The 27,456-nt window shown below is 36.1% G+C and overlaps 2 protein-coding genes and 1 long non-coding RNA gene across 4 annotated transcripts in view; 2 read left to right on the forward strand and 1 right to left on the reverse strand.

Annotated features, from left to right (window-relative positions):
- Window positions 1-7,362, reverse strand: part of LOC100373494 (C-terminal-binding protein 1-like) — a 70,713-nt gene extending 63,351 nt beyond the window's left edge. For both annotated transcript variants that reach the window (XM_078005711.2, XM_085504221.1), the window contains exon 1: window positions 7,122-7,362. The gene's annotated coding sequence lies outside the window, so the exon portion shown is untranslated. The remainder of the gene's footprint in view (window positions 1-7,121) is intronic.
- LOC146737847 (uncharacterized) lies at window positions 1,237-2,236 on the forward strand. Its single transcript, XR_014930758.1, has 2 exons — window positions 1,237-1,568; window positions 2,063-2,236. It is a non-coding gene; the product is annotated as an uncharacterized LOC146737847 (long non-coding RNA).
- A 226-nt stretch (window positions 7,363-7,588) lies between the features above and the next one.
- The window catches only part of LOC100373339 (E3 ubiquitin-protein transferase MAEA-like), a 43,555-nt gene continuing 23,687 nt past the window's right edge, over window positions 7,589-27,456 (forward strand). Inside the window, exons 1-2 of the mRNA XM_002741349.4 lie at window positions 7,589-7,690; window positions 24,959-25,144. Of these exons, the coding sequence (XP_002741395.1) occupies window positions 7,652-7,690; window positions 24,959-25,144 (225 nt within the window). The 5' untranslated portion in view covers window positions 7,589-7,651. The remainder of the gene's footprint in view (window positions 7,691-24,958; window positions 25,145-27,456) is intronic.

Here is a 27,456-nt window from a genome sequence, read left to right on the forward strand (position 1 = left end):
GGTTATAATACATTCTGTATTTCCCAAAACCCCAATACTGGTGAAGATTGAATATACTCATTTGCTTTTGAGTAGAAATTCTAAAGTAGAACCATGGTACTTGTAAAACAAGAGAGAACACTTACAGTCGGGTCTGGTAGCAGAGTGCTTTTAAATAACAGCAGGCTAAACTACAATGTTCTCACGTACACAGCTGTATGTGTCATACAGAGAAGCGAGAGAAACCAACTCTTAAAATAGTTGCCTCGCAACGTAAGAGACGCCCTTCTAGGAAAATAAATGACACTTTTACAAGACCTTTTACAATTAAGTGTATTTTCAGGCTGTGGATAGCACGACTGACTGGAATCTACTTTTTGTATATGGTGACTCAAGGCAATGATCATACACTGGGTTTTCAAACCAGAGACTGGAAACACTACGCTTTTGAAATGTAATAATTGGTAAAACAGGATGCTCTTTTGAGGTTGGGTAGGGATGAAGTATTTATTGATTTTCCAGTATTGAAAAGTTAATTTATTTTTACAGAATGTTTTCTTTTTAACAAAAAAGCAAAATTGATTGAATATTCTTCCAAAAATGTTGATCAAGCCAGTACACGATGAGCACTTACAGGAAAAATATACAAAACGTTACAAAGTTTTGGCAGATAAAATTATGCCAATCTTTGGCGATTTGCAACTTGAGCCCATGTTGAAACTCCTTATTATCAGTGTTTTGTGTTTCCTAGACTTTCCTTTTTTGGTGTTTTTTAATACTGTGTACCGGTAATATCCAGCACCACTTACAAGGTTTGTGAAACTTGACCTTAATACCTCAACTGTTGCTTCATTATTTTTTTTATTGAATTTTATTTATCTCATGAATTCTTAAGTACCAATGCAAATCACCAACATTAACACCGGGGAATGTGTAACCAACAGGGGAAACGATTTATTAGGAACCATGTTTTATTTTTAAGTAATTTTAGCAAAATATCAAGTATTTACATGACAGTTATTTTCATCAAATTACCATCAATTCATCCATAAAATACAACAAGCTATTGAAATTCATTTGAATAAAGAAAAAAATTCATTTCAATACCTTCAAGTTGGACAAAGAGCCAAATGATTCAGACTTTTCACTATGGTTTTATGAATACAGATTTAATACCAGGAAAGGTAATACTTGAAAGTATCTCTCCCTCCAGATGGAACCATAGCTACCCCTCCCCCCAATCTGATTAAAATCTGATGTAGTGTACGGGCTTTAATTATTTTGGCTATAAACTTATTTTAATTTTATTTTTTATTACTTTTGTTATTAATGCCCTTTTATTTTATTTTATTATTTTACTTTGATTTTGATTTTGTGATTTTTTTAATTCCGCCCTACCTACATCTGAGCCGATGCCTATGTAACGAGATTTCAACGAGACCCACTATCGACGATTTTAGTCAACGAATCACATACCTCCTTCTATAGCGCACATGATGACGTCACCCGGCGGAGTCGGGTGGCAAACACACTCAAATAAAATGGCGGATTATACCGACGTTAGCGACCGAGAATAACACGGCTTTTCGGTAAGTTTATCATTGTCAAATGCAACGAAAGTCATTTTTATGTTAATATTGTGGCTCGAATGGTTCGACTTTAGATCGTTATTTTGCATAGTTATTCTGGGAGTGACGATTTTGTTTCCGCCGTTTCGACCAAACACCAGTGTCTTTTTCCAGTCGCCTGCCCTGGAGACGGGTGATGTTTTGTTGAAGATCGGGCCAACATCGTCTACGGTATTGAAACCGTAGCTGTAAATATTCATCAAATTGTATCATCATTTTGTACATTATACAATAACTCTTTATTAAAGTAATTGAGCTGATTTGGACTAGAATAAAATATTTTTTATTGGAACACATCGCAATTGATCAGGAAATATTTGTTTGCTCCAATTTTCTGTGTCGATGCCGTGGGCCGGTGACCGTTATACAATTTAAAATCAGTTTGCATTGTTTACTATAGCTGTTTACAGTGTTCTAATCATTACGATTTACTTATTTTTTTGCTTCCATTCTAGATAATTATGCTCAGTGATGTAAAATTGAAGCGATGACTGAATGAACGAACCTTGGTTGGCGAAGATGTATCTGGAAGTGTACACATTTGATGGAAGTGAAAAAAATATTCAATGTAATGACAAAAATTGTAAAATGCTGTGGAATTTCTTTTGCAAATAAAAATATACTAGCAATTTTCTATTAATGGTTTATTCGAGTGGACAAAATATAATGTACAGAAAGACAGAGTAGAGTATCGCGACACTGAAAAGTAAGCAACTGACAGCCTGTATAAAAGGGGGGCTGTGATTGGCTGTTACTTATGCGAGATTTGAACGGGACTTACATAGGCGTCGGATCAGATGTAGGTAGGGCAGAATAAAAAAAAAATCAAAGTAAAATAATAAAATAAAAGGGCATTAATAACAAAAGTAATAAAAAATAAAATAAAATTAAGTTTATAGCCACAATAGTTAAAGCCCGTACACTACATCAGATTTTAATCAGATTGCCCCTCCCCCATAAAGGATAATGGTATAGTATCTCCCGATACTCCAGATCTAGTTTAAAATTACCATACCTTATATGCAGAGGCAACATCTCAAAAGACCACACTACATATTTCAAATGTGCTTCATTTTCCATGCCATCAAATCCGGAATATAATCAGACACTTCACAATTGCATTTTTTTTTCTTGTTTTTCTGCTCACATTTTACATGTATACCCCTTGCCATGAATTTAATCCGCTTAATCTGATTTGTTTGCTACTCACGCTGCAAGTCAATCCAAAACCAACGAGGTAGAACATGAAATCTTCTATCTCTGTACAAGGAAGGTGTGTGCCCTCTCGTCCCAGACACACAACCTGAAGACCCTTGGGGTTGCTTTTCCAATCAAGATGGCAATCTTATCTTGGGATGAAACGGACACCACTCATTTTCTGAATAGTAACCAGCTTCCAAAACCCCCAACATCAAATTCATATTAGATTACATGATTGGGTTTTTTCTTTTGTGAAATATAATTTGTACAATCTATTCAACAGTAATAGTTGAAATCACTATCACATCAGAACTTGGGGATATCCAGGCTACTGGTCTGGGTAAAACATGTTATAGCAGATTGAATATTCAAAGCAAGAATTGAGCACAAAAACATAATTAATATTTGTCTAAACTGAACAAGTTTTCTTAAACCCCTCCCCCAAAATCTTAAAAATATTGTTTTAGGTCATCCTATACAGTTAACCTAAACTTGGTGGGGTGTGGCGAGGCGAGGTAAGGCGAGTTGAGTTGAGGGCAGAACATACTTAACATACGTCTTGAATCTAGACAGGGTTAGGGTTTCAGGTGTAAAGCGAACCAATATATTTGCGTGTTAGTACATGTCTACACTTTACTTTACGAGGCAAGTTCTGATATGAAATATCAGAAAAAAACAGAGCAAATATATAAAAAATATCAAAAAATAATAAATTTTATTTTATTATCAATACTGGTAAACAAAAAAGCATTACATGGTGGCTCATTTGCATAACAAAGAAATGTTCATTGCACACATTGCTTGCATTGTTATTGTAAGCATGGCTTTATAGTTTTTCCAAAATTGTATAGTAGTGGGTCACTGTTCCATCTTGTCATGCAGAGAAGCCTAAATAAACAAAAACAAAGCTGATACAAACAATATGGAAATATTGTCACATAATAGATATTCTCACAGCTGATTTGATACAGAAATTAAATAGGAAATAGGACAAATTGAGTGCAAACTAATAAACAAGGATTGACATTTTTTTAAAACGCTTTTGAACATCAATTAACTTTTGTGACCTTTCATAAAATAAACTTAATTTTCAGGAATGCTGATAAAAATGGGAAATTACTTCCATCTTTGGTTTAAAATTTAAAGAGGTATTAACAGAAAAATGCCAAAGAATGTGGAAAATGTAGCACCAAAATGTTGGTGGGAAAACATGTTGCATGTCATGTTCAACTTGTAACTGCTGCAACAAGTATACATAGAGCTAATTTACATAATATTTCCATATGAATTTAGAGATGTACATTCTCTAAATAGTCCTACAAAATTATATACGAGTTCTTACCAGGAACTGCTGAACTGGGCCATTAAAGCTACAGAGACAATTATTTCTTGAAGTCTGGGGCCTTTTAACATCAGATGGCAAAATTAGCATTATTAATAGCATATGAGGTAAAATATTACATCTTTGAAAATAACAAATTATTTTAGGAACTGAAGAAATGCTTGTATAGTATTGGTAAATTTGCAGATTTCTTGGTTACATCAACAATGCCAGTAATTCTCCACATTAGACAACTTGATCAGTCACAAGATTTTAATCAATAATTTCTTCAAAAATTAAGCTATTACCGGTAATCTAAAATACACATACTTTAAGAGATTAGCAACATTTTAACTGAATGAATTACTCATTGTTTCATTAAGAAAATATCCCCCCAAAATTGTTCCTGGCATCAAGCTTATCCACCCCTTTTTTGAGGACTCTACCTTTTAATACCAGACACTTATTCAAAACAGTGATTTATTTATGAACAGCATGTCATATCATGCATTATTTTTTTTCTTATTTACTGTTGGAAGACTAAAAACATTAGAAACAGCTGTTGAACAAAGAAATGTAAACACCATAATAATATGAATGACAATTACAGTACCAAGCACAGCGTTATAATACAGCATACTAACAATCCAGCATGCATTAGGACCAACAAAAGCATGCCACTATTATTATTACATGCATAGGTACGTGATGACATGTACTACCTAATTTGCATGTGACTATTCCATCCGGGTGAGCATTTCTATTTTACAACACCGCTGGTAGGACAATGAGCAAAGAAACAAGTATATACTTACACACAATGTCACACAAGAGTTTTTTTTTAAACCAGAAAGCATTAAGCCTTTTTAATTAAACAAACTTAGCTTCAAGGGCATCTAGTTGATAACTAACCCAGTCACGTTGCCACTTGTACCTTGCCAAAGGTCAGAGCAAAATGGCTCCCAATCATTAGTTATTCATAGCTAAATTATTAAGTAATAAAACTGCCAGTCAATAAACATCATCCAATCCACAGACTTGATAAATTATAAAGAGCACACACCACCTTAGATACCAGTTTTTTTTTGGAAGACATACACCAAATTCCACGCATTTACATACCAACTTGCAGCTGTTTTAAAAAATGGTTACTAAAATATATCGGTCATGGTTATAAATCCACCCTGTACACAGCATTATTTTCCAATTATCATTTAGTGAGAAATCTTCATTGTTCTTTAGAACTCTTAAACAATGAACTTAATCAACTCTTAATGAGGCCATTAAGTTTGATCAATTAGGACAGGTGATAATTACCTAACTGATTTATTATGACATTTTTCATCTTTCATTGCTGTCCTTCCTCGCAGAGTTAATAATCAACAGAACACAGAATGATGGCAAATAATACGGTACATGACCAGCATACCAAATGATAAAGAGACCCACCCTACAAAACTCATTAATTCACATTAATAAACAAAATGACACTTTTAATTACTGGTGCACATTAAATAAAAAATTAACTATATATATATTTTTAAATGATAAATTCAAATGAGAAAAACAAAAACTAAAAGAAAAAAATTACTGTATCAGGTGTGTGCTGGATACAATGAAGAACAAGACCCGGATGAAGCAGCCATTCACAAGGGTCCCAACAATACAATTTAATACAATAAATATGCTAATACTCCATTGGGGGTAAGGTGGAAGAGATCAGAGGGTAGAAATCTTCCACTAGAAATCATTTAGACATGCAGTATTAAAGCTAACTTGGCACAAATTCAAGCATAACATTATTTTAACACTAAAATCCAATCAAAGATTTGTTAATGATACCAATTTTATTAAAGGAATATTTTTGCACCAGACTAGTGTTGTGCTATTTTTAATGTGAAAATACACTTTTTATCCATTGGGTCATTTAAAACTACATATCTCAAATACTTGTTGGGGTCAAGAAATTATTGCTGAGGAATGCTTGAGACAAAAATAATTTCCTACGTGCAATGCCGAAAAAAAAATCTTGATAATCTTGAGCAGTCTTGGCATGATATTATATAAAAATTAATAGTTGCTCAGAAACCATTTTAATTCACAGAATACAATGATCTGAACAAAGCTACAATTTGTGACCTAAATAAAGATTTGCCTAACAACAATAGCAGGCCACACCCTATGCACGGCGTGTCAGGCCTGGCAAGGGCTTTTGATTGTAATCGCAGACAATACATCATATTCAAAGCAACTGGGCTTTTTGGCCGTGGCCGCCTCCATTATGATTATACACAATCGCCGCAGAGCTCGATTAGCGACAGTCGGTCACGTTGTCAAAAAACAACGCTTTCTTGAAAAACTTGGAATCCATTACTCGCGAAAACCAACGTCACGGAGCGATTTCACCTTGCATATATACCAATCACAAGCACACAACCGAAAAACGATGCGACGGCACGTACAAAGAATCAAGAAACGACAAACAAGACTTTAATTAAAACGGCAGTGTTATTTGCATTTCGATATGAAATGATAATGCATTGTGAAACAGCGGGGGAGGAACTTCCAGAAACAGTGCAAGAAATGCAAAAAGTGTTCATAAAAATCTGTTTTATCTCACTCTTGAAACCAGGGATGTGTTTTGTGTTTCGATGACAAAATTCAGTACGTGACCAGGCGTACTAAAACAACTTGGTTCCGGTCATAGATTGCTTGCCAGTTGAATGGCTAAATTCGAACTATCCATAGCGGGGACACATTTATATTGACGAAACCAGTCTTCCACGAATGTTGGTATACGAAAATTGGACCGTTGGTGGAAGTCATATCAACATCCAGCGCAAAAGTAGACGCGCCACCGTGTACAAAAAAATCGTTTCTTCCCGGAATATACGAACCTGGTTGGTTTCGAATTTCTCGCAACAGTTAGCGCACGGCATGAGGGGAAAAGATTGGGTCAAAGTCAAAAAAGAAGTGCTGGCCACACTACCTACCTTGAATTGAGCAAACAAAAGACACAGCTAACACTACACACACGATAGTTGACCGTCGCTAGACACTCTAACGTGTAAATTTGTCGTCGGTACTGTTCAGAATATCGTTCCAGACGATCCAGTAACAGTCATCTAAAATCTACAACGGCCGATATTACATATCTTGTCTTTGTGTGGTGGAAGATCCTGGCAGAATATTCGTGGTAAAATGGTGGCAAAGCGTGCACTCCAACGGAATACAAATCAATGGAAAACAGAGGAAGCGCAGGTTCACAAGGCCAGAAGGGCAACTAATTTGAACACAATATACACTTTTAAACTTCTCCAGATATTTCTTAAACACATGACAATTGTTAGTATCGCATATTTGAACAAGTAAAATTCATACCAATTGTATAATTTGTAATACTGACAGTTGTATATTATATAGTATTGGGAAGTGGTTCTTCGTTTTAAATATACACCCCCGTTTTTGAATGGGGAAGTCCCTTCCCGGCTTCCCATAATGCTGAGCGCAGACAGCCAACAACATGGCGGATCTGAAGGCATTAGAGCACTCTACTTTGAAGGTATTTTGTTTGATTTTATCCCTCCCTGTGTCTGTCATAACTGTTTCTTGTAGCTTCTATAAATATATTGTGAACTGTTAGAATTATTTTTTAGGATCCACATACTCATTGATCTCTGATCCGCCTTCTTCAAATGATTTGGTACTTTGGAAAGATAGATAAACACCGGGGATAAACAGTTCTCGAGCTCGCCCGGTCAGCCAGCAAGGGTCGATCGAGCGGAACACCATCGACACTGGATGGTCGGTCGGTTCCTAACGCTGTTATTGTTTCATCACAAATGTCCGACCTTAGCAGCCAGAAACTGCAATGGAATTGTTCTTTATTTTAGTGTATACGAGTCAAAACACAGCTTTGTAAAGACTATTTGTCAGTACATACTTTGACAATATGTTCACTGTGATGTTGCACCGTTGATCAGCTGATTCATTTCACTCTCGACATCCCTTCGTGAAATTTCTGCTGAAATTCTGCAGTGACAAACTGGATATTGTATTAATAAATATGTAAATCTGTCAGCATTCAAATTTAGCACCGCTACCTATGTCGACCCTTCGTGCATGTATCGTCATCACAACTGAACTATGGGTACTAGTTCCATATGACTGTCTTTCAAACTTATTTTAATTTCAAGTAATCGACCTCATCTTCGTGTCCTGTGATAAAAACACTCCTCAGTGAACCTCATAGCCGGCTGATTATTGAGGAAGCGTGACAACACTGTGTGACATGTTCTACCTCACCCAATTCTGTACTTGTTAATATGAATTTATTATCTTGCCAAAGACAAACGTAAAAACCTTCAGAGCATAACACATTCCATTGCCCAAAGCCAGTCAGCCATGTCTGGTTACTTTCAGTGTGTGTGACGTGTACACTGATATTTTCTTTTTTAAAATAATCAAAAGTTTTATTATTTCTAACATCATCATTTTTGTCGTCGCAGAAATATTCATTGAATTGTTAGGGCAGGCGATGGCAAATATATGTGTCTGTTCTTCAGAATTCATGTAGCCCACACATGATATCCATTGTCACTTGGTAACAGCCCTTCATTTTGGTCATAAGATGTGTTTCCATATGCCCATCATGGCCAGTGAACAAATAATGAATGATCGCTGTTGTATATGTTCATACTAGTTGTATGTACCATATTTGCTCTATTAGAAGCACACATACATGTGTTCCACTGTATATATTTACTATTTTTCATTATGATTGTAAAACAGAATAATTGCTTTGTGATTTTTTTTCCAGAAATGAGTAATATTTTATCTTGAGAGAAAGGTTTAATCAAATAATAATAGTTTATGATAAGTTGATACTGTGCAAGATTTGGCGAGCACAGTATTGTACATAGAATAAACTCTGAATCCAATATGGCACTGTTATGCTTGATTGGTTCGTTGAGAGATGTGTTAAGCATTGGAATATGTGTATTACTCTATGCTGAAACATAAAGACGACATGTGATTCAGGCATAAACAAATGTTTAATGCTAATCTTCTTTTGACTCACTATGTTCCACTGTATCCCTTCTTGACTCACTTTGTTTCACTTCATCTCCTTTTGACTCACTATGTTCCACTGTATCTCCTTTTGACTCACTATGTTCCACTGCATCTACTTTTGACTCACTATGTTCCACTGCATTCCTTCTTGACTCACTATGTTCCACTGCATCCCTTCTTGACTCACTATGTTCCACTGCATCTCCTTTTGATTTACTATGTTCCACTGCATTCCTTCTTGACTCACTATGTTCCACTGCATCTCCTTTTGACTCACTATGTTTCACTGCATCTTCTTTTGACTCACTATGTTCCACTGCATTCCTTCTTGACTCACTATGTTCCACTGCATCTCCTTTTGACTCACTATGTTCCACTGCATCCCTTCTTGACTCACTATGTTCCACTGCATCCCTTCTTGACTCACTATGTTCCACTGCATCCCTCCTTGACTCACTATGTTCCACTGCATCTCCCCTTGACTCACTATGTTCCACTGCATCTCTTTTTGACTCACTATGTTCCACTGCATCCCTCCTTGTCTCACTGTTTCACTGCACCCCACTTTGTCACTTCATCCCTTCTCATCTCACTGTTTCTATGCACCCCTCTTTGTCATTGTATCTCTTCTTGTCTCACTGTTTCACTGCATCCCACTTTGTCACTTTATTCCTCCTTGTCTCACTGTTTCTATGCACCCCTTTTTGTCATTGTATCTCTTTGTCTCACTGTTTCACTGCATCCCACTTTGTCACTTCATCCCTTCTTGTCTCACTGTTTCTATGCACCCCTCTTTGTCATTGTATCTCTTCTTGTCTCACTGTTTCACTGCATCCCACTTTGTCACTTTATTCCTCCTTGTCTCACTGTTTCTATGCACCCCTTTTTGTCATTGTATCTCTTTGTCTCACTGTTTCACTGCATCCCACTTTGTCACTTCATCCCTTCTTGTCTCACTGTTTCTTGGCATCCCACTTTGTCACTTCATCCCTTCTTGTCTCACTGTTTCACTGCATCCCTCTTTGTCACTTCATCCCTCCTTGTCTCACTCTTTCACTGCATCCCACTTTGTCACTTCATCCCTTCCTGTCTCACTGTTTCACTGCATCCCTCTTTGTCACTTCATCCCTCCTTGTTTCACTCTTTCACTGTATCCCACTTTGTCACTTCATCCCTTCTTGTCTCACTGTTTCACTGTATCCCTCTTTGTCACTTCATCCCTCCTTGTCTCACTTTTTCACTGCATCCCACTTTGTCACTTCATCCCTTCTTTGTCTCACTGTTTCACTGCATCCCACTTTGTCACTTCATCCCTCCTTGTCTCACTCTTTCACTGCATCCCACTTTGTCACTTCATAACTTCTTGTTTCACTGTTTCACTGCATCCCTCTTTGTCACTTCATCCCTCCTTGTCTCACTTTTTCACTGCATCCCACTTTGTCACTTCATCCCTTCTTTGTCTCACTGTTTCACTGCATCCCACTTTGTCACTTCATCCCTCCTTGTCTCACTCTTTCACTGTATCCCACTTTGTCACTTCATCCCTTCTTTGTCTCACTTTCACTGCATCCCACTTTGTCACTTCATCCCTCCTTGTTTCACTCTTTCACTGTATCCCACTTTGTCACTTCATCCCTTCTTGTCTCACTGTTTCACTGCATCCCTCTTTGTCACTTCATCCCTCCTTGTCTCACTCTTTCACTGCATCCCACTTTGTCACTTCATTCCTTCTTGTCTCACTGTTTCACTGCATCCCTCTTTGTCACTTCATCCCTCCTTGTCTCACTCTTTCACTGCATCCCTCTTTGTCACTTCATCCCTCCTTGTCTCACTCTTTCACTGCATCCCACTTTGTCACTTCATCCCTTCTTTGTCTCACTGTTTCACTGCATCCCTCTTTGTCACTTCATCCCTCCTTGTCTCACTCTTTCACTGTATCCCACTTTGTCACTTCATCCATTCTTGTCTCACTCTTTCACTGCATCCCTTCTTGTCTCACTGTTTCACGGCATCCATCTTTGTCACTTCATCCATTCTTGTCTCATTGTTTCTTGGCATCCCACTTTGTCACTTCATCCCTTCTTGTTTCACTGTTTCACTGCATCCCACTTTGTCACTTCATCCATTCTTGTCTCACTCTTTCACTGCATCCCACTTTGTCACCTCATCCCTTCTTTGTCTCGCTGTTTCACTGCATCCCACTTTGTCACTTCATCCCTCCTTGTCTCACTCTTTCACTGCATCCCACTTTGTCACTTCATCCCTTCTTTGTCTCACTGTTTCACTGCATCCCACTTTGTCACTTCATCCCTCCTTGTCTCACTCTTTCACTGCATCCCACTTTGTCACTTCATCCCTTTTTGTCTCACTCTTTCACTGTATCCCACTTTGTCACCTCATCCATTCTTGTCTCACTCTTTCACTGCATCCCTTCTTGTCTCACTCTTTCACGGCATCCATCTTTGTCACTTCATCCATTCTTGTCTCATTGTTTCTTGGCATCCCACTTTGTCACTTCATCCCTTCTTGTTTCACTGTTTCACTGCATGCCACTTTGTCACTTCATCCATTCTTGTCTCACTCTTTCACTGCATCCCACTTTGTCACCTCATCCCTTCTTTGTCTCGCAGTTTCACTGCATCCCACTTTGTCACTTCATCCCTCCTTGTCTCACTCTTTCACTGCATCCCACTTTGTCACTTCATCCCTTCTTTGTCTCACTGTTTCACTGCATCCCTCTTTGTCACTTCATCCCTTCTTGTCTCACTCTTTCACTGCATCCCACTTTGTCACTTCATCCCTTCTTTGTCTCACTGTTTCACTGCATCCCACTTTGTCACTTCATCCCTCCTTGTTTCACTCTTTCACTGTATCCCACTTTGTCACTTCATCCCTCCTTGTTTCACTCTTTCACTGTATCCCACTTTGTCACTTCATTCCTTCTTGTCTCACTGTTTCACTGCATCCCTCTTTGTCACTTCATCCCTCCTTGTTTCACTCTTTCACTGTATCCCACTTTGTCACTTCATCCCTTCTTGTCTCACTGTTTCACTGCATCCCACTTTGTCACTTCATCCCTCCTTGTCTCACTCTTTCACTGCATCCCACTTTGTCACTTCATCCCTCCTTGTCTCACTCTTTCACTGCATCCCTTCTTGTCTCACTGTTTCACGGCATCCATCTTTGTCACTTCATCCATTCTTGTCTCATTGTTTCTTGGCATCCCACTTTGTCACTTCATCCCTTCTTGTTTCACTGTTTCACTGCATCCCACTTTGTCACTTCATCCATTCTTGTCTCACTCTTTCACGGCATCCATCTTTGTCACTTCATCCTTCTTTTTCTCACTATGTTTCATTTCATCCATTTTTCATCTTTTTGTCACTGCACCTTGTTTTGCTCTTTGACCACATTCCTCCACTGTATACATTTTACCTTAGTGTATTATTCCCTATTCTTCTCTCTGTATTGTAGTAGAGTAGCCTCTCTCCCTCCTCATTCTCTATTCAATATTGTTAAACAATAAAGCTTAATTATCATATAAATGAATACAGGGTAATTAACATATTCGTTTGTTTTTGTTTTTTTCTGGGGGGGGCACTGATTAATGTAAACTCTTGCACATGGCAACAACTTTTGGTATTCTGATGCATTGGTTTTTAATTTCACTATATTGACTGGATTTTAAATTCTTAGATTTTTAGGGAAAAAATGATTTCTATAGACTGGCAAAATCGGGACTTCTTTTTTGTTTTACATAAAAAATATAATTGTCAATTCAGGCTTTTTAAGGGTGATCGTGAAAACTAGCATGACCGCGAAAGAAATCCCGACTGGACGCATCTGCAGATATGTCCAGTCGGGATTTCTTTCACGGTCACGTTAGTTTTCGCGATCATGCTAAAAAGACTTGAACAATTAATTATTTCTTTTTGTAAACAAAGTCTATGATTTCTACTGTAATGTTACTTACATGTTTACATTCAGTTATCAGCAAAAAAAATAGTGAAACCAAGGAAAAAGTTATGTGTTTACAGTAAATTACCTTTATGCTCTATTCGCTTGAGCATATTCAAAAAATGCATTCTGGTATTTTTCTGACTCATGAATATGCATGAACTTTGTATAGCTGATGATCAGGCTACAAGCCAGCCACCTGCATATCTGTCATTTTAGATACGTTACGTGTGCACAATTTTATTTTGACGGGCTAAATTTACACAAACCTGTCTACTCTTGATTGAAAAATTACCCGCCATTTACAAAGTAAGCATCAATATTCAACAAAAAAATGAAAAATGTGCATTCAAGTATCAGTTCATTGATAACGTCTAAATATGGTACCGATGACCTGAAGTTTCGCCTTTCAAAATGGCGGCCATGCTCTCTGAAGGTCTATCAATTTAACGCATTTTCCCCATGTTAACAGATGAAAAGTTACGATCAAAGCATTGCCTCAAAACAAAATCAATAATTATAATTACTTCACACATCTGTAGTTGTGAGTAAATTGATTTAAGATATCGTTTTGATGGAATCTTGATATCTCAATTGCATACATGTGTTGGTACCTGCCTGGTAGTATCTGAACACTGAGTGATGATAACCAGTCAATTCGTACTGTGAAACATGAATTGAACAATTAATTATACAACATTTGTATTTCTCTTGCCGTAGATTATTTGTATGTATCAAACCGAGAGCAAACTCTAAACATACCATTACAAAGCCATGGCAGGTCACAAATTTATTGTACAAGAAGTGGGTCAGAACTCCCATAAATGATTCAGGTCATTACTGTACTGATACAACAGTGTCATGCAAGATTACTTTAAACGTCAATACATTGGAACCTAAAGCATTTCCCAGAACTGCGCAGGTTTGTACTGCAATGTCCCCTGGTGATATTACCAGGTGAATACTTTTATGCAAATAAGTCCTAATGATAAGCCTCATAGTGCAATGCAATAAATGTTCAGATAATGTGATAAAATTCTCACACCAACAAGTGATTTTGGACATTGGAGTAGCAAGCGTTACACAGGCATTCATATTCAATTTTAAACCTGTTAACATTTTCACCACCAGACTGTCTCACCCAAATTTTGCTGCACTTTTATATTCTTCAATATTTCATGATATGAATCCTAATTTTGGGGCCAACAAACAAAATTTGTGTCAATTTTCAAGTTTTACTAAAAAAAAATTGGCTATTTTTATCCCAATCCTCTGAAAGAAAGTGTAGACTCTAAACAGGACTATTTTGTGATGAAAAGAGGGAACTGGTGGTGAAAAGGTCACAACGCATGTATATTACCCAGTAACTACCCTGACTAGTTCGTTTGGAGTTGTCTGAGCTACATACTTTGGTTCAAAAAACCATTCTCTAATGTTGACATGTTTTCAATGGCATGGTGCGGTAATTTGAAGTTAATGTTGTAGAAATTGTCCATCTCAATTGTAAATTCATATTGCCAAAACTTAAATATATGCTGGATACAGTAGTTGCGTGCATACAAACCCATATAGAACAGGGTTTATTATACATCAAGCCAGTACCAGTACAAATCTTTTGACCAATAGCTAAATGGGCTATGGTAGTTATTTTAACCACAAATTAATCACATTTGTGACGACGATCCCTTGGAGGCCATCATTTAAAGATGACTGCACACATCTTTCATGAAGAGATATTTATTTAGGGTATCGATATATACTGTATTTGCTGTATTAAGTAGTATATAAGCTTATGTAAATGACAGAGGTGTGTGTCTGTCTCTGTAAACGCATGTATTACTAATAGAGCAAATACAGTGTATGATTTATTTGGTGGTCCGATTGATATTAGTTCAAAAACGTCATATTCGAGTGATTCTGCCGGAACACCACATTTTAGATATACTCAAGTGTCTGGAGGTTACTATGGTTACTGGTCAGTGCTGAATCCTGTAGAAACCATCTATAAAGCAAAGTATCACAAGTAATGGACACAAGTGTCAAAAAGCTTTTGGTCTTCTATTTCATAAAAACAACAAGGCATGAATTGGGTGAGATGTTCAAATAATTGCAATATATGAACAGACCATTAAAAAATATGTCTATTTATATTGATTCCTGTTTTTAAGACCTTGAAATTGTCTTAAATAAGTTGTTTTTCCATTTTGGTCCTAAACATGTCTCTAATACAAGCACAGAAGTGGCAAAATTGAATGTTACGCTCTATGTCTGGATTGCTTAAGCTAGAAGCCTACTCATAATTTTGAAAAAGTTGCTCATAAATCGCATGGTTAATTTACAGACTTCTTAATTTGTCCACTATTTCCATTAGGGCTGAGTGAACTTCACTCAAACTTTAGAATATGGTTGCTCCATCTGGTTAAACCAGAGGGATTATTGGCCAGGACAAAGCATTAATGCTTGGAATAACCCATACGTGTTAAATTACACTTTAAATTACTCCCACCAAATTATCTGTTGCTATAAGCGTAGACGACTTAAAAGTACAGGTACTTTGTGCTTCTCAAAACTACTGGTATCTTAATTTACATGCAGATTGTGAGTGTCTCCATGTACTCAATCAGTGACCCGACTTTATAAGTGAACATGTCAGTTTTGACCAATCAAAACATTCCTTTCATTGCTTGTGTATTGCACGATACTAAACCGAACCATATCATATACCAAGTAACTTTCATTGTCCCATTTCAATATCATTGCTGTTTTCGGCCCAGTCTTTTTTAGAACAGTGGTTATGCTTGAACTTAAAAAACATTAAAGACTGTTAATATATCAAAGGGCAGTGGTCACCCGCATAATGTACGTATAATGTTGTGTACATCGCTATGGGTCCCATATCAAACGAGACGCGCCATGACAACCACAACCTTTAAATTATTACAAAATCCTTATTGTATTTGTTCTATTATCATATTATGGCTTATTTTTACCATGGACACGCCAGTATTAACGTAAGTGCAGGCACTACTAATTGATAGTGTTTTCACAATTATTGTTTTTGCGTGACCTGCGGTCAACAAACATGAATGTAGTGCAGTATAGTTGCAGTATACTGATCATGAATGTTTCCAACTTGCAACGTAAAAATCTCCTCAAATGAAAGTGCCATTTTCTTTCAACTAAATTGTATCAGCCTTTGAAAATATGCACACCATTCTGCCAAAGCAAGAAAAAACAAGTTGTAAAACTATTTCACGGTCATAGTTACTCAGTGAAACACACACATACCATCTCTATTTCAGTTCATTTTCTCTGAAAAATCCTCTTTTTCCACTAAAAATACAAGTTTCTCAGCTGTCTTGTATAGTTCTTCTAGCTGCCCTCGTTTGTACCCAGCTACACTCACTCTGCTATCTGTAAAAAACTGTTTCAAATATGCCGCTGACTTCTTCAGGTGTTGCGTGTCTGTTGTTCTTTTGACTTTTTGGTATTTTAGCTATCATACCTGGGCAGAACACTGCATTACTGATAAAATTGCTGCTATAAACCAGAGAAAATGATTTATGGTCACGATGAAAAAAAACATTCAGTGCCTATGATTGATGGTAATGTTAGGTTTAATCGAATGCCAGACTGTAAACAAAACACATATGTAATCTTAACAGTGTTGTTTTATTTAGATCATACTGTATTTGATATATTAGAAGCGTATCACAAATAAAGGCATAGAATAAAGCAAACATGTTTGATCATTAAAATGTGCAACTAGCAATTGCTGCAATTTATTTAGTTTTGTATCATGACTGAACAAGTTTTTTGTTTTTTACATCAGTCAGTCACCCAATCAGTCAATAGGAAAAGAGGTTAGTGTGTAACACTTACGTCATAGGTTGAACTGCGTATCCCAAGTGGTTGATAAGAAATGAGAAGAGGAACTAAAAGGCACAATGTCCTACAACAAAACTAGACTTTATTATGAGGTTATTCGTCGTATATTATTATGAGGTTATTCGTCGTATATTATTATTTGCCATTAGATATTTGACCCCTGACCTTTGACCCCACACACTAAAGCTTATTATGATTTCATGTCATTAGGTACATAATGATCATAATAAGCTAGCAGGTGCTTAATTTGATGTCCATTAAATCTATTAGCAATACTTTCGAAGATAATTGGAAGATTGGATGTGCATTTGTACAACCTGAACACACCAGACATCAAAAAGACACAATTGGGGAATTTTCTTTAATTTACTTGTATCGTTTATTCTTTAACCTTTTCACCACCAGACTTTCTCAGCCAAATTATTATGCACATTTTTCTTGTTTTCTTCAACAGACGAAACTTGAGTCAATTTTACATCCTCAGGGCACAGGCTTGAATTTCTTATCTCAGCTTTACTTTTTTTAAGGCCTAAAAAAAACCTCAACTATGATAAATTCCTGGAAATGTCGTGAAAACCCAGAAATTTAATCAATTCAAAATTAACATATTCTGCGATTGTATTAGCATTTTTGTGATTCCTGCCGATTTGACAAGAGATGCTTTGAGTCCACAATTTAATTATTTTATGGCACTCGCTTTGACAAACTCTGTTTCATGTAACTCCAGAGACATTTTTATTGCCAGAAATTTCTCAATTTTCTCATTTGTCTTGCAAAATTAAAATGATTTACAGTATTGGTTTACATGCGCTTCTATTGAAGATGCGCTTCTAATAGAGGAAATATGGTATGCTTAATTTTGACTGTGTGACTTTTTCAGGTCACATAGGTCTATTTAACGAAGATGTTGAGTATGTTTTACTGTGAGTTTATTTGTTTTCTGAAAAGGCTTAAAAAATCATTAACAAAGGTTTGATAAGACTTTGTTTGAAAATTTGAAGATAAATTATTGGGAATATAAAATTAAACAAGGTTGACCAAAGTAGGGTTTTGTGTGGTGCTGAATGACATCTAAGATCAACCGACTCACTCTAGTTCGTCTCCATGAAAAGCATTATCCCTAGTACTACAGTGATACTGACAGACTTCAATATGAGCTATCTTACTATGATGCGAACTGTCTATCAGAGACCACCAAAGCTATCGTTGAATCTCTGAACTCAGAAGAAGTTGTCGTTGAGGAACCCCCAGAGACCCCACCTATCTGTTCAATCTGAATAAAAACCACGCATCAAAACTAAAAATGCATGCATTTACCCATATTCTGCTAATATGTTCGATCTGTTATACTATAATACATGTACAATATCATTTTTAAAGTATCGCCGAAAGTATGGCTGAAATAGGTCCTGTACACTGTATGCTTGTAATATACATTGTTTGTTTATGTGGAATATGCAGCTTTAAAAGTATCCATCCTTTCGATTGGTCAATGTGGTTAATTCCCTTCACAGCACTGGGACCTGATGTGAGATTCAGCCTCTGTTCATATCTCTTGGTAGTACAGATCTATTTCATTGGTACTCTTGAAGATCCCACCTTCATCAAGAAGTCGTAATCTTTTTGCACCGTTGATTTCTGAATTTCATGCTTCTCTGCCACTTGGAATAGTAATTTGCATAATAGTGTGCCAAATTTGCATATATGTAGTCTCTTTTTTTCTTCTTCAGTGTTATATGTGTAAACTGAGAAAAGGCTATACTTAGCTGGTTTTTATTTTAAATGTAATTTTACCTACTGTTAAGTAGTTGTATAATGGTGTTTTGCTGTCAACCTTGGATGGTTGGAAAAAATACTTAGTGTGTGTGATAAACATGTATTCCACTTTTTCCACCACTTCCTTTCCAATAATTGTAGCCGATCATGGATAATTTATGCTGGAAGACTCAAATCCAATATTTATTTGATCAATTAATATATCCATAATTATCAGATACTGTATTGATTCTATGCTATTTACCACATATTTTAGCATGTTTGGTAGTGACAATATTTCTTATGAAATCCATCTACAATAAATCATCAAGAGTTTCTGATATATGGAGGTTTCTGTCTTATTTGTGTTTTCAGAAACCTGTTAAATACTAGTAATGGCAATTTTAAAAGTTAGCAGCAGTTTCAGTACATGTAGCCCACAATGAAAACACATTCCTTTATTAAAAAAACACTGAAAATAATGTCAATTTTAATACCTCGGGTACGTCAAGTACATTTTGTACTTTATGAAAAAATCTACATAAAATTTGTTCTCATCCTATGTTTCCAAGCAAAATTTATCCTAGCCATTGGAAACGATTATAAAATGCCCTAAACAGACAAAATAGTCTTCATTCTATTTTTTACATCAAGTATGATGACCCTTCATTTTCTTCATTCTTGTAACAAGAAATTTCACATGTGTAAAAACAAAGAAAATTACATTATTATTAATTTTCATTTTTGCTGATTTTTGATGAGTTGAATTTAAAAAATAGAAAAATGGATTTTTTTCTGTCTCATCTTTCCAGCGTAACCTAAATAACCTAAATTAATTCCAAGTGAAAATAAAGTACTGTAAAATACTTTATTTTTGATTCGAATTAATTTTTGACTCCCATGTGCGAAGCACAAAATGGGAGTCTTTGCAGTTAGTGTGTCTGTATGTGTGTATGTGTGTATGTGTGTGTGTGTGTATGTGTGTATGTGTGTATGTGTGTATGTGTGTCCGACTGTTCCACTGCTATCTCAAGAACCATACATCGGTTTTTGATGAAACTTGGTGCATAGATGCTCTGGGCCAATGCGCAGATTTGATTAGGTTTTGGTAAAAATCCATGCTCGTTAATTACCTAATTTGCATGATAATTAGCTAATTTTTAGCTGTTCTATGACTGTTCCACTGATATCTAAAGAACCACTCATTGGATTTTGATGAAACTTGGTACATAGATGCTCTGAACATATGCGCAGATTTGATTAATTTTTGGTAAAAATCCGTGCAAATTAATTACCTAATTTACATGATAATTAGCTATTTTTTAGTGGTTCCATGACTGTTCCACTGATATCTAAACAACCACTCATTGGATTTTGATGAAACTTGGTACATAGATGCTCTGAACTAATGCTAGGTTTTGATTAGTTTTTGGTAATAATCCGTGGATACTAATTACCTAATTTGCATAATGATTAGTCAATTTTCGGTTTTTCCACTGATATCTCAAGTACTAATCATCACATTTCAAATGAAACTTGGTACATAGATGTCATACGACACTGCACAGACCTGATAGTTTTTATGGTAATATCAGTACATATTAATTACCTAATTTGCATAATTAATTAATTTTCAGCATTTGATATAAGTAGTTAGCATTACATTTCAATGAAACTTGGTACTTACATACTCAAGGACTATGCAGAGATTGATTGTTTTCGATAAATATTTGTGCATATTAATCACCTAATTTGCATAATTAGTTAATTTTCAGCTTTTCCATGGGTATCTCAAGTACTAATCATCGCATTTCAATGAAACTTGGTACATAGATCCTTTAGGACTATGCAGAGACCTGATTAGTTTTAGGGTAAATAATTGTGCATATTAATTACCTAATTTGCATAATTAATTTTCAGCTTTTCTACTGATATCTAAAGTACTAATCATTTACATTTCAATGAATCTAGAATTATGCAGACCCAATTAGTTTCCGGTAAATATTTGTGCATATTAATCACCTAATTTGCATAATTAACCAACTTTCACACTGATATCTCAGGTACTATACATCACATATCAATGAATGTACATGGATGCTGTAGGACAATAGACAGACCTGAATAATTGTGGGTTACAATCTGTACATATTAATTACCTAATTTGCATAATTAACCAATTTTAAGCTTTCACACTGATATCTAAAGTACCGTAAAAACTCCAAAATTTCGACCAGTTTTAAATAATTGGCGTTAGAAATGTGACATGTTTTTAGAGTCGTGGCCGAGTTGTAACTCAAAATCTAAACAAAGTCATCAATCAGTGAGTATTATGACAAGCAATACAAAACATCAAGACGCGCAGAAGAGGTCAGCACAAAACTAATAGGTCAAAAGACAAAGCTGTCTCGCACTACCTAGGAAAACTTGCGAATGTTCGAAGTACAGGTACCCATTGGACAAAAGATACATGGAAGTTTAGCAAACTATCTCCCCGACCCAGTGCAATGTATCCGGTTAGAATCAAAGCTCACGTGTCCCTTATTTGAGGGACCAAATTCTGCCGTAAATTCGCCCTTGGATTAAAAAATAAAATGGGATTTAAGAAAATAAAATGGGACTTTTAAGGTGTATTTTGGCGTCATTTTTCGGACATTTCAATCAATCCTGCCGGCTAAAATAGAGTCTAAGTTTTACCGTAGTCATTGACGTCTGTCTATTCAAGAGTACACGTGTATGATTTTTATCGTGACTAGCGTGAGCGGGTAAGCTTCCTTTCGAGAATGAGCTGTTATCACTGTGAACAATGTTAAATTATTCTTCAGATGACCAGTTTATTTTTTAAAAACAACTAATTTTTTTATTTAAAAAAAAATCATGCCGTTTTCGCATCAAAATCCAAGCCAAAATATCGTACTACAACATCAATCTCTTCGCATTGCGTTCAATAACATTAACATATTTAAATAAGCTATGGTAATTTGAACACGTTGGCATCATCCAGCTTTTTGATTGGTTAATTAGCGATTTGACCTATTTGACCTAAGAGAACATGGCGGATATCCTACAGCATCAAACGTTTATACGAGACCGGAATCATTCGCTTACGATGAAACTTAGTTGACTTTTATTTGTATTTCATAACCATTCAACAAATTTATTTTGTGTACATTATTATAATCACTACTGAGTACAGTAATAATCAACAATTCAGAAACGCAGCATGCCGAGATTTTTGTGTTCGTTTTTATTTGAAACTTTGTTTATTTAGAATATATTTTCGTTACCAATAAAATAAAAATCTCTCAGTCAATCAGAAACCCGGATTCATGCCTTCGAGGAAGGTCCCGTTTGAACGCTCACATCGGTTTTTTTTTTCGTTTGGGGGAAAACTAAAACTGGTCGCAATTTTCGAATAAGAATGAGTCGGCAATTTTTAGTGGAGTCGAAAATTTGGAGGTAAATAAAACACCGAAACCCGGCAAATAAATAGCCAATCGAATTTTTAGAGGGGTCGAAATTTTGGAGTTTTCACGGTACTAATTATTCCATTTCAATGAAACTTAGTACAAAGATGCTCTAGGACAATGTACAAACCTAATTAGTTTGGGGTAAAAATCTGTTCATGTTAATTCCCTAATAAGCATAATAATTCATAATTTTTTGGTTCTAATCACATTTCAATTAAACTTGGAGACATAGATTTTCTGTTACATTGCGCAGACCTCATTAGTTTTACACTCAAATCTGGTCATATTAATTTTCTGATTTGCATAATTAGTTTTCAGCTAAGTAATTTCGAATTATATTTAATGTGTCTCCAATACTCTCGGCACATGGGAGTTCTTTCTAAGCTTTCTTTGATCACTATTTTCGCTGAAGGAACGATTCAGAAAATAAAATTCAGTGAATATTCCTTTTTAGTCCCCGTTCGGACGCAGTCCGAAAACGGGGACTTATGTTTTGCCCTGTGTGCGTCCGTGCGTCCGTGATCACCTGTATCTTGAACATGCATGGACCGATTAAGTTCAAACTTCACTCATACATCACACCTTATATGGGACATATGCACATGCATTTTTTTCATGATCCGATTAACGATAGCCGAATAGCGGCCATTTTAAGGCCGAAAATGCATCAAAATCGCACATTTTCACCATTCCGGACCCGGATCTCAGTTATGCATGGACGGATTTTGTTCAAATTTGGTACATACATTAAACATAATAGGACCTTGATGCACGTCATTTTTTTTTTTGGATCGGGTTCGAAATGGCCGACTGGCGGCCATTTTGTTTTAAAGAATTCAGTTCTGGATCCGTATCCGAGACATGTCTGGATTGATCAAGTTCAAACTTCACACACACAAGGTACATCATGTGACAAATATGTATGTGCATTTGTTTCATGATCTCATTAACGATAGCCGAATAGCGGCCATTTTAAGGCCGAAAATGCATCAAAATCGCACATTTTCACCATTCCGGACCCGGATCTCAGTTATGCATGGACGGATTTCATTCAAATTTGGTACATACATTAAACATAATAGGACCTTGATGCACGTCATTTTTTTTTTTGGATCTGGTTCGAAATGGCCGACTGGCGGCCATTTTGTTTTAAAGAATTCAGTTCTGGATCCGTATCTGAGACATGCTTGGATTGATCGAGTTCAAACTTCACACACACAAGGTACATCATGTCACAAATATGTATGTGCATTTGTTTCATGATCTCATTAACGATAGCCAAATGGCGGTCGCTTTAAGGCCGAAAATGCATTGAAATCGCACATTTTCACCATTCCGGACCCGGATCTCAGTTATGCATGGACGGATTTCATTCAAATTTGGTACATACATTAAACATAATAGGACCTTGATGCACGTCATTTTTTTTTCGGATCAAGTTCGAAATAGCCGACTGGCGGCCATTTTGTTTTAAAGAATTCAGTTCTGGATCCGTATCCGAGACATGTCTGGATTGATCAAGTTCAAACTTCACACACACAAGGTACATCATGTCACAAATATGTATGTGCATTTGTTTCATGATCTCATTAACGATAGCCAAATGGGGGCCGCTTTAAGGCCGAAAATGCATTGAAATCGCACATTTTCACCATTCCGGACCCGTATCTCAGTTATGCATGGATGGATTTTGTTCAAATTTGGTACATACATTAAACATAATAGGACCTTGATGCACGTCTTTTTTTTTTTTCGGATCAAATTCGAAATGGCCGACTGGCGGCCATTTTGTTAAAGAATTCAGTTCTGGATCCGTATCCAAGACATGTCTGGATTGATCAAGTTCAAACTTCACACACACATGGTACATCATGTCACAAATAGATATGTGCATTTGTTTCATGATCTGCTTAACAATAGCGGAATGATGGCCATTTTAAGGCCGAAAATGCATCAAAATCACATATTTTCACAATTCCAGAACCGGATCTCAGTCATGCATGGATGGATTTTGTTCAGATTTAGCACAATGTGTTGTACATATGCAGGTGCATTTCGGTCATGATCTGCTTTGAATGTATATGTCACTCAAATATGAACGGAACGGGGACGTGTCATTGACAATGACTTGTTTTCTTATATTTTACATTCAACTTGCCAAAAATCAGTGAAAATAAATTCCATACAAAAACAGCCAAAAAATCTTTTCACCAAAAATTAATTCCAACTAAAATAAAGTATTTTACAATTAAAATTTCATTTTTAATGAATATTTTTTGCATTTTGCTTCTATTGAGTATTTTGCCAGAAAAAATAAATGCTCTTGTAATTGTAACTTGTGTGCTCAGGTGAAAACACTATGTAAAACAAGTTCTCTCTCATAGCTTAAAGCCTGTTGATTACAGTATAATCACAATAAAGGCATAACAACCTCATCTTTCAATATTGATTTTGTCATTCCCTGAGTGTAACCTACTGCTTCATGATATTAATCTCTCCCACATTAACACACACACACACCCGTTAGTGGTTAACGGTAACATAATTTCAACCAATTTGACATTCAACTAATTTTGCCTTACTTGTTTGTAAAGCCTCCCACCCATCCACCCCCACCCCACTTATCATGTCTAGAATCTCAAATACTTGTAAGATGGAGGCTAACTATACATTTCTTTCTGTCATAGGTGCCGTATGAAATACTAAATAAGAAGTTTCGCAATGCCCAGAAGAATATCGATCGTGAAGTCTCGCATGTACTACACGTTACTAACGAGTTAGAAAAATGCCTTGAAAATAAACCTGTTACAGTTGGTACAGTTGCCAGTTTACTTGACTCAGTGGTGGACAAATTGACAGTACTTAAAAGAAAGGTATGGCATGTAACATTATCAACACACACATGCATACTGGACAAAAACTAGATCATTGTCTTCGCATAATTTCTCCTCCGTGCTAGCTTCAAGCCAGCTTCATTTTGACAGCACGTATGTTACAATTTAGTGCAGAGTCAGCCAAGAAAAGCTCCTGCCCTAGATAGTAGAGTGTTTCTAGTACACAGTAGATTAGGTCAGCAACTTGTAGGTTCTTTCAAAATTAGTTCATGCTCACCTACTCCATCCAACAGTCAACATTTTGCGTATTTATATGTATTTTTTTATCATTTCTTTGTTAATTTTGGGCAAAATTTATCATTGGCTACATGTTTTGATCAAAAAATTTAGAAAAATTTATGTTTTTTTTTGTGTGAAAAATACTGAAAGTTGTCTTAAGCATTCAGAAGGTTAAAGTAATGACCTGTCCAACTCTCGACTGGATGAAAAAAACATTGGCAAAACGCACCTAGTGCTTCTTGACCACTCAGAGTGTTCCATTGTTGGACTTTATATGTATAATACAGTAAATGTCCTGTTGTAGGATTTGTATACAGATCACATGACATCAAAGACTCAGAGCTCACATAATGTTCTAAAAGACACATTGCTCATTGAGCTATCTGAAACTTCATGGATATTTCATTGTATGATTTTCGTTTTAGATTCTAAAAAGTTGTCATTATGCAGATTTTACTGATACCTGACTCAATTTCAATATGCACATTGTATGAGAACAATGACCACAAATTACGAACACATGTCTTGCATTCATGCAAATCTCAGGGGTGAAGCCACGTCACAGAACGTTCTATGTTGCTTGGACGCGCACCGCAAAACAATGTCGTGGAGCCAGTGAAAACATCTAAAGTTGAGAAAACTGCCCAAATCCTGAGCAACCAAATTAATATATGTTGCACATGTAGGTGTAGTAATGTTCTGTGATGTTCAGGCGAGTCTCGACAACTAGCCCAAAGTAACGTGTCCATGGAGTTTTCAGCTTTTGTTTACACTGGTGATGGTTGCCAGGTAGTAAAAATACCCGGATGTCCACCCGAGAATACAAAACAAATGTTTAAGGACTTTTATGGCATATTCCATTTGAAAATAGGACATTGTCTTTTTTTCCATCAGAATTTCTTCAAAAGTCTGAACATTTTCACCAAATACTTTTCCTTAGATTTTTAGTGGGCAGATAAGCTAGATGAAGCTCTCCTACTTCTAGGGTATGAAGTCCCCCTTCCCCTTCCAATGATAAAATGTCTTGTCCTGCAGTCTTAACATTTTATCTTGAGTCGAACGTTAACACAAAAAGATTTCTCGTAATCTGGCTTTATCCTCTACATACAGTATTCATTTCGCCCAACCTTCCACTTTTACCGCTTTTTAATCGACTGCTTATCGCCTAATTTCTGACCATGCGGTCTTGTCCGACTGGAAACTGACCACATTTTAATCGCCTTTTTTCCACTCGCTCATTGAAAACACCGACTGCTCGCCCAAACACTGATCACTGGCACACGAGTAGTTGAAATGGTTGTTTTGATAGTAAAGTGTGAAGATACAACTAGTATTAAATATCATTATACATCTGTCACTGTAATGCCATAAGTTACAGCGTGCCATAATTTTGCGGTATTTTATGGGGTATTTTCATCCTACCATATAAGGAAATGCAAATTCCAAATATGGAATGATTACGTGGTGTGTAAGCGTTCTCTAATAATAAAAACAAATATGGTTGCCATCAGGTTTTGACCGGACCTCACACAAAGAAGTATGCTGATTCTGTTCTAAACTTTTTGGATTTCGGCATTCCCATGATGTATCCTTGGAAGGAAAAGATGTATAATAATAGGTTATTACAAGGATACCTCAAACTATGCACTCAGACAGTACGATAGTACAAGAGAACCATCCACATTTTCAACCATTTTTATCGCAAGTGTCGAAAAACTTGTGAATTTTATGGATTCAAATAAAATTAAGCTAGAATGGTTATTAATATATTCCCCAATGCTCTTTGAATTTTTATTTTTTTTATTTCAAGGTAAGAAATGACTAGTTGAAATTGCATCGATTTTAAGGTGACTATTTCACCGGAACAACTCTAGCAAATTATTGGAACACAGTCAATAGACATTCCAAACAATCAAAATTATTAATGAAAGACAAGATTTTTCTAGATATTTACAATAATACTGTCATACCAAACATATGCAAAATTGACAAATACACAAAGAGGTTAGGGCTAGGTTTTATTTTAGGCTTGGAAATATTTTCTTTCACTCAGCCCATGCATGGAACTACCA

The sequence above is a fragment of the Saccoglossus kowalevskii genome, chromosome 10, assembly GCF_978046115.1.
Source record: "Saccoglossus kowalevskii chromosome 10, keSacKowa6.1, whole genome shotgun sequence".
NCBI classification, from domain to species: Eukaryota; Metazoa; Hemichordata; class Enteropneusta; family Harrimaniidae; genus Saccoglossus; species Saccoglossus kowalevskii.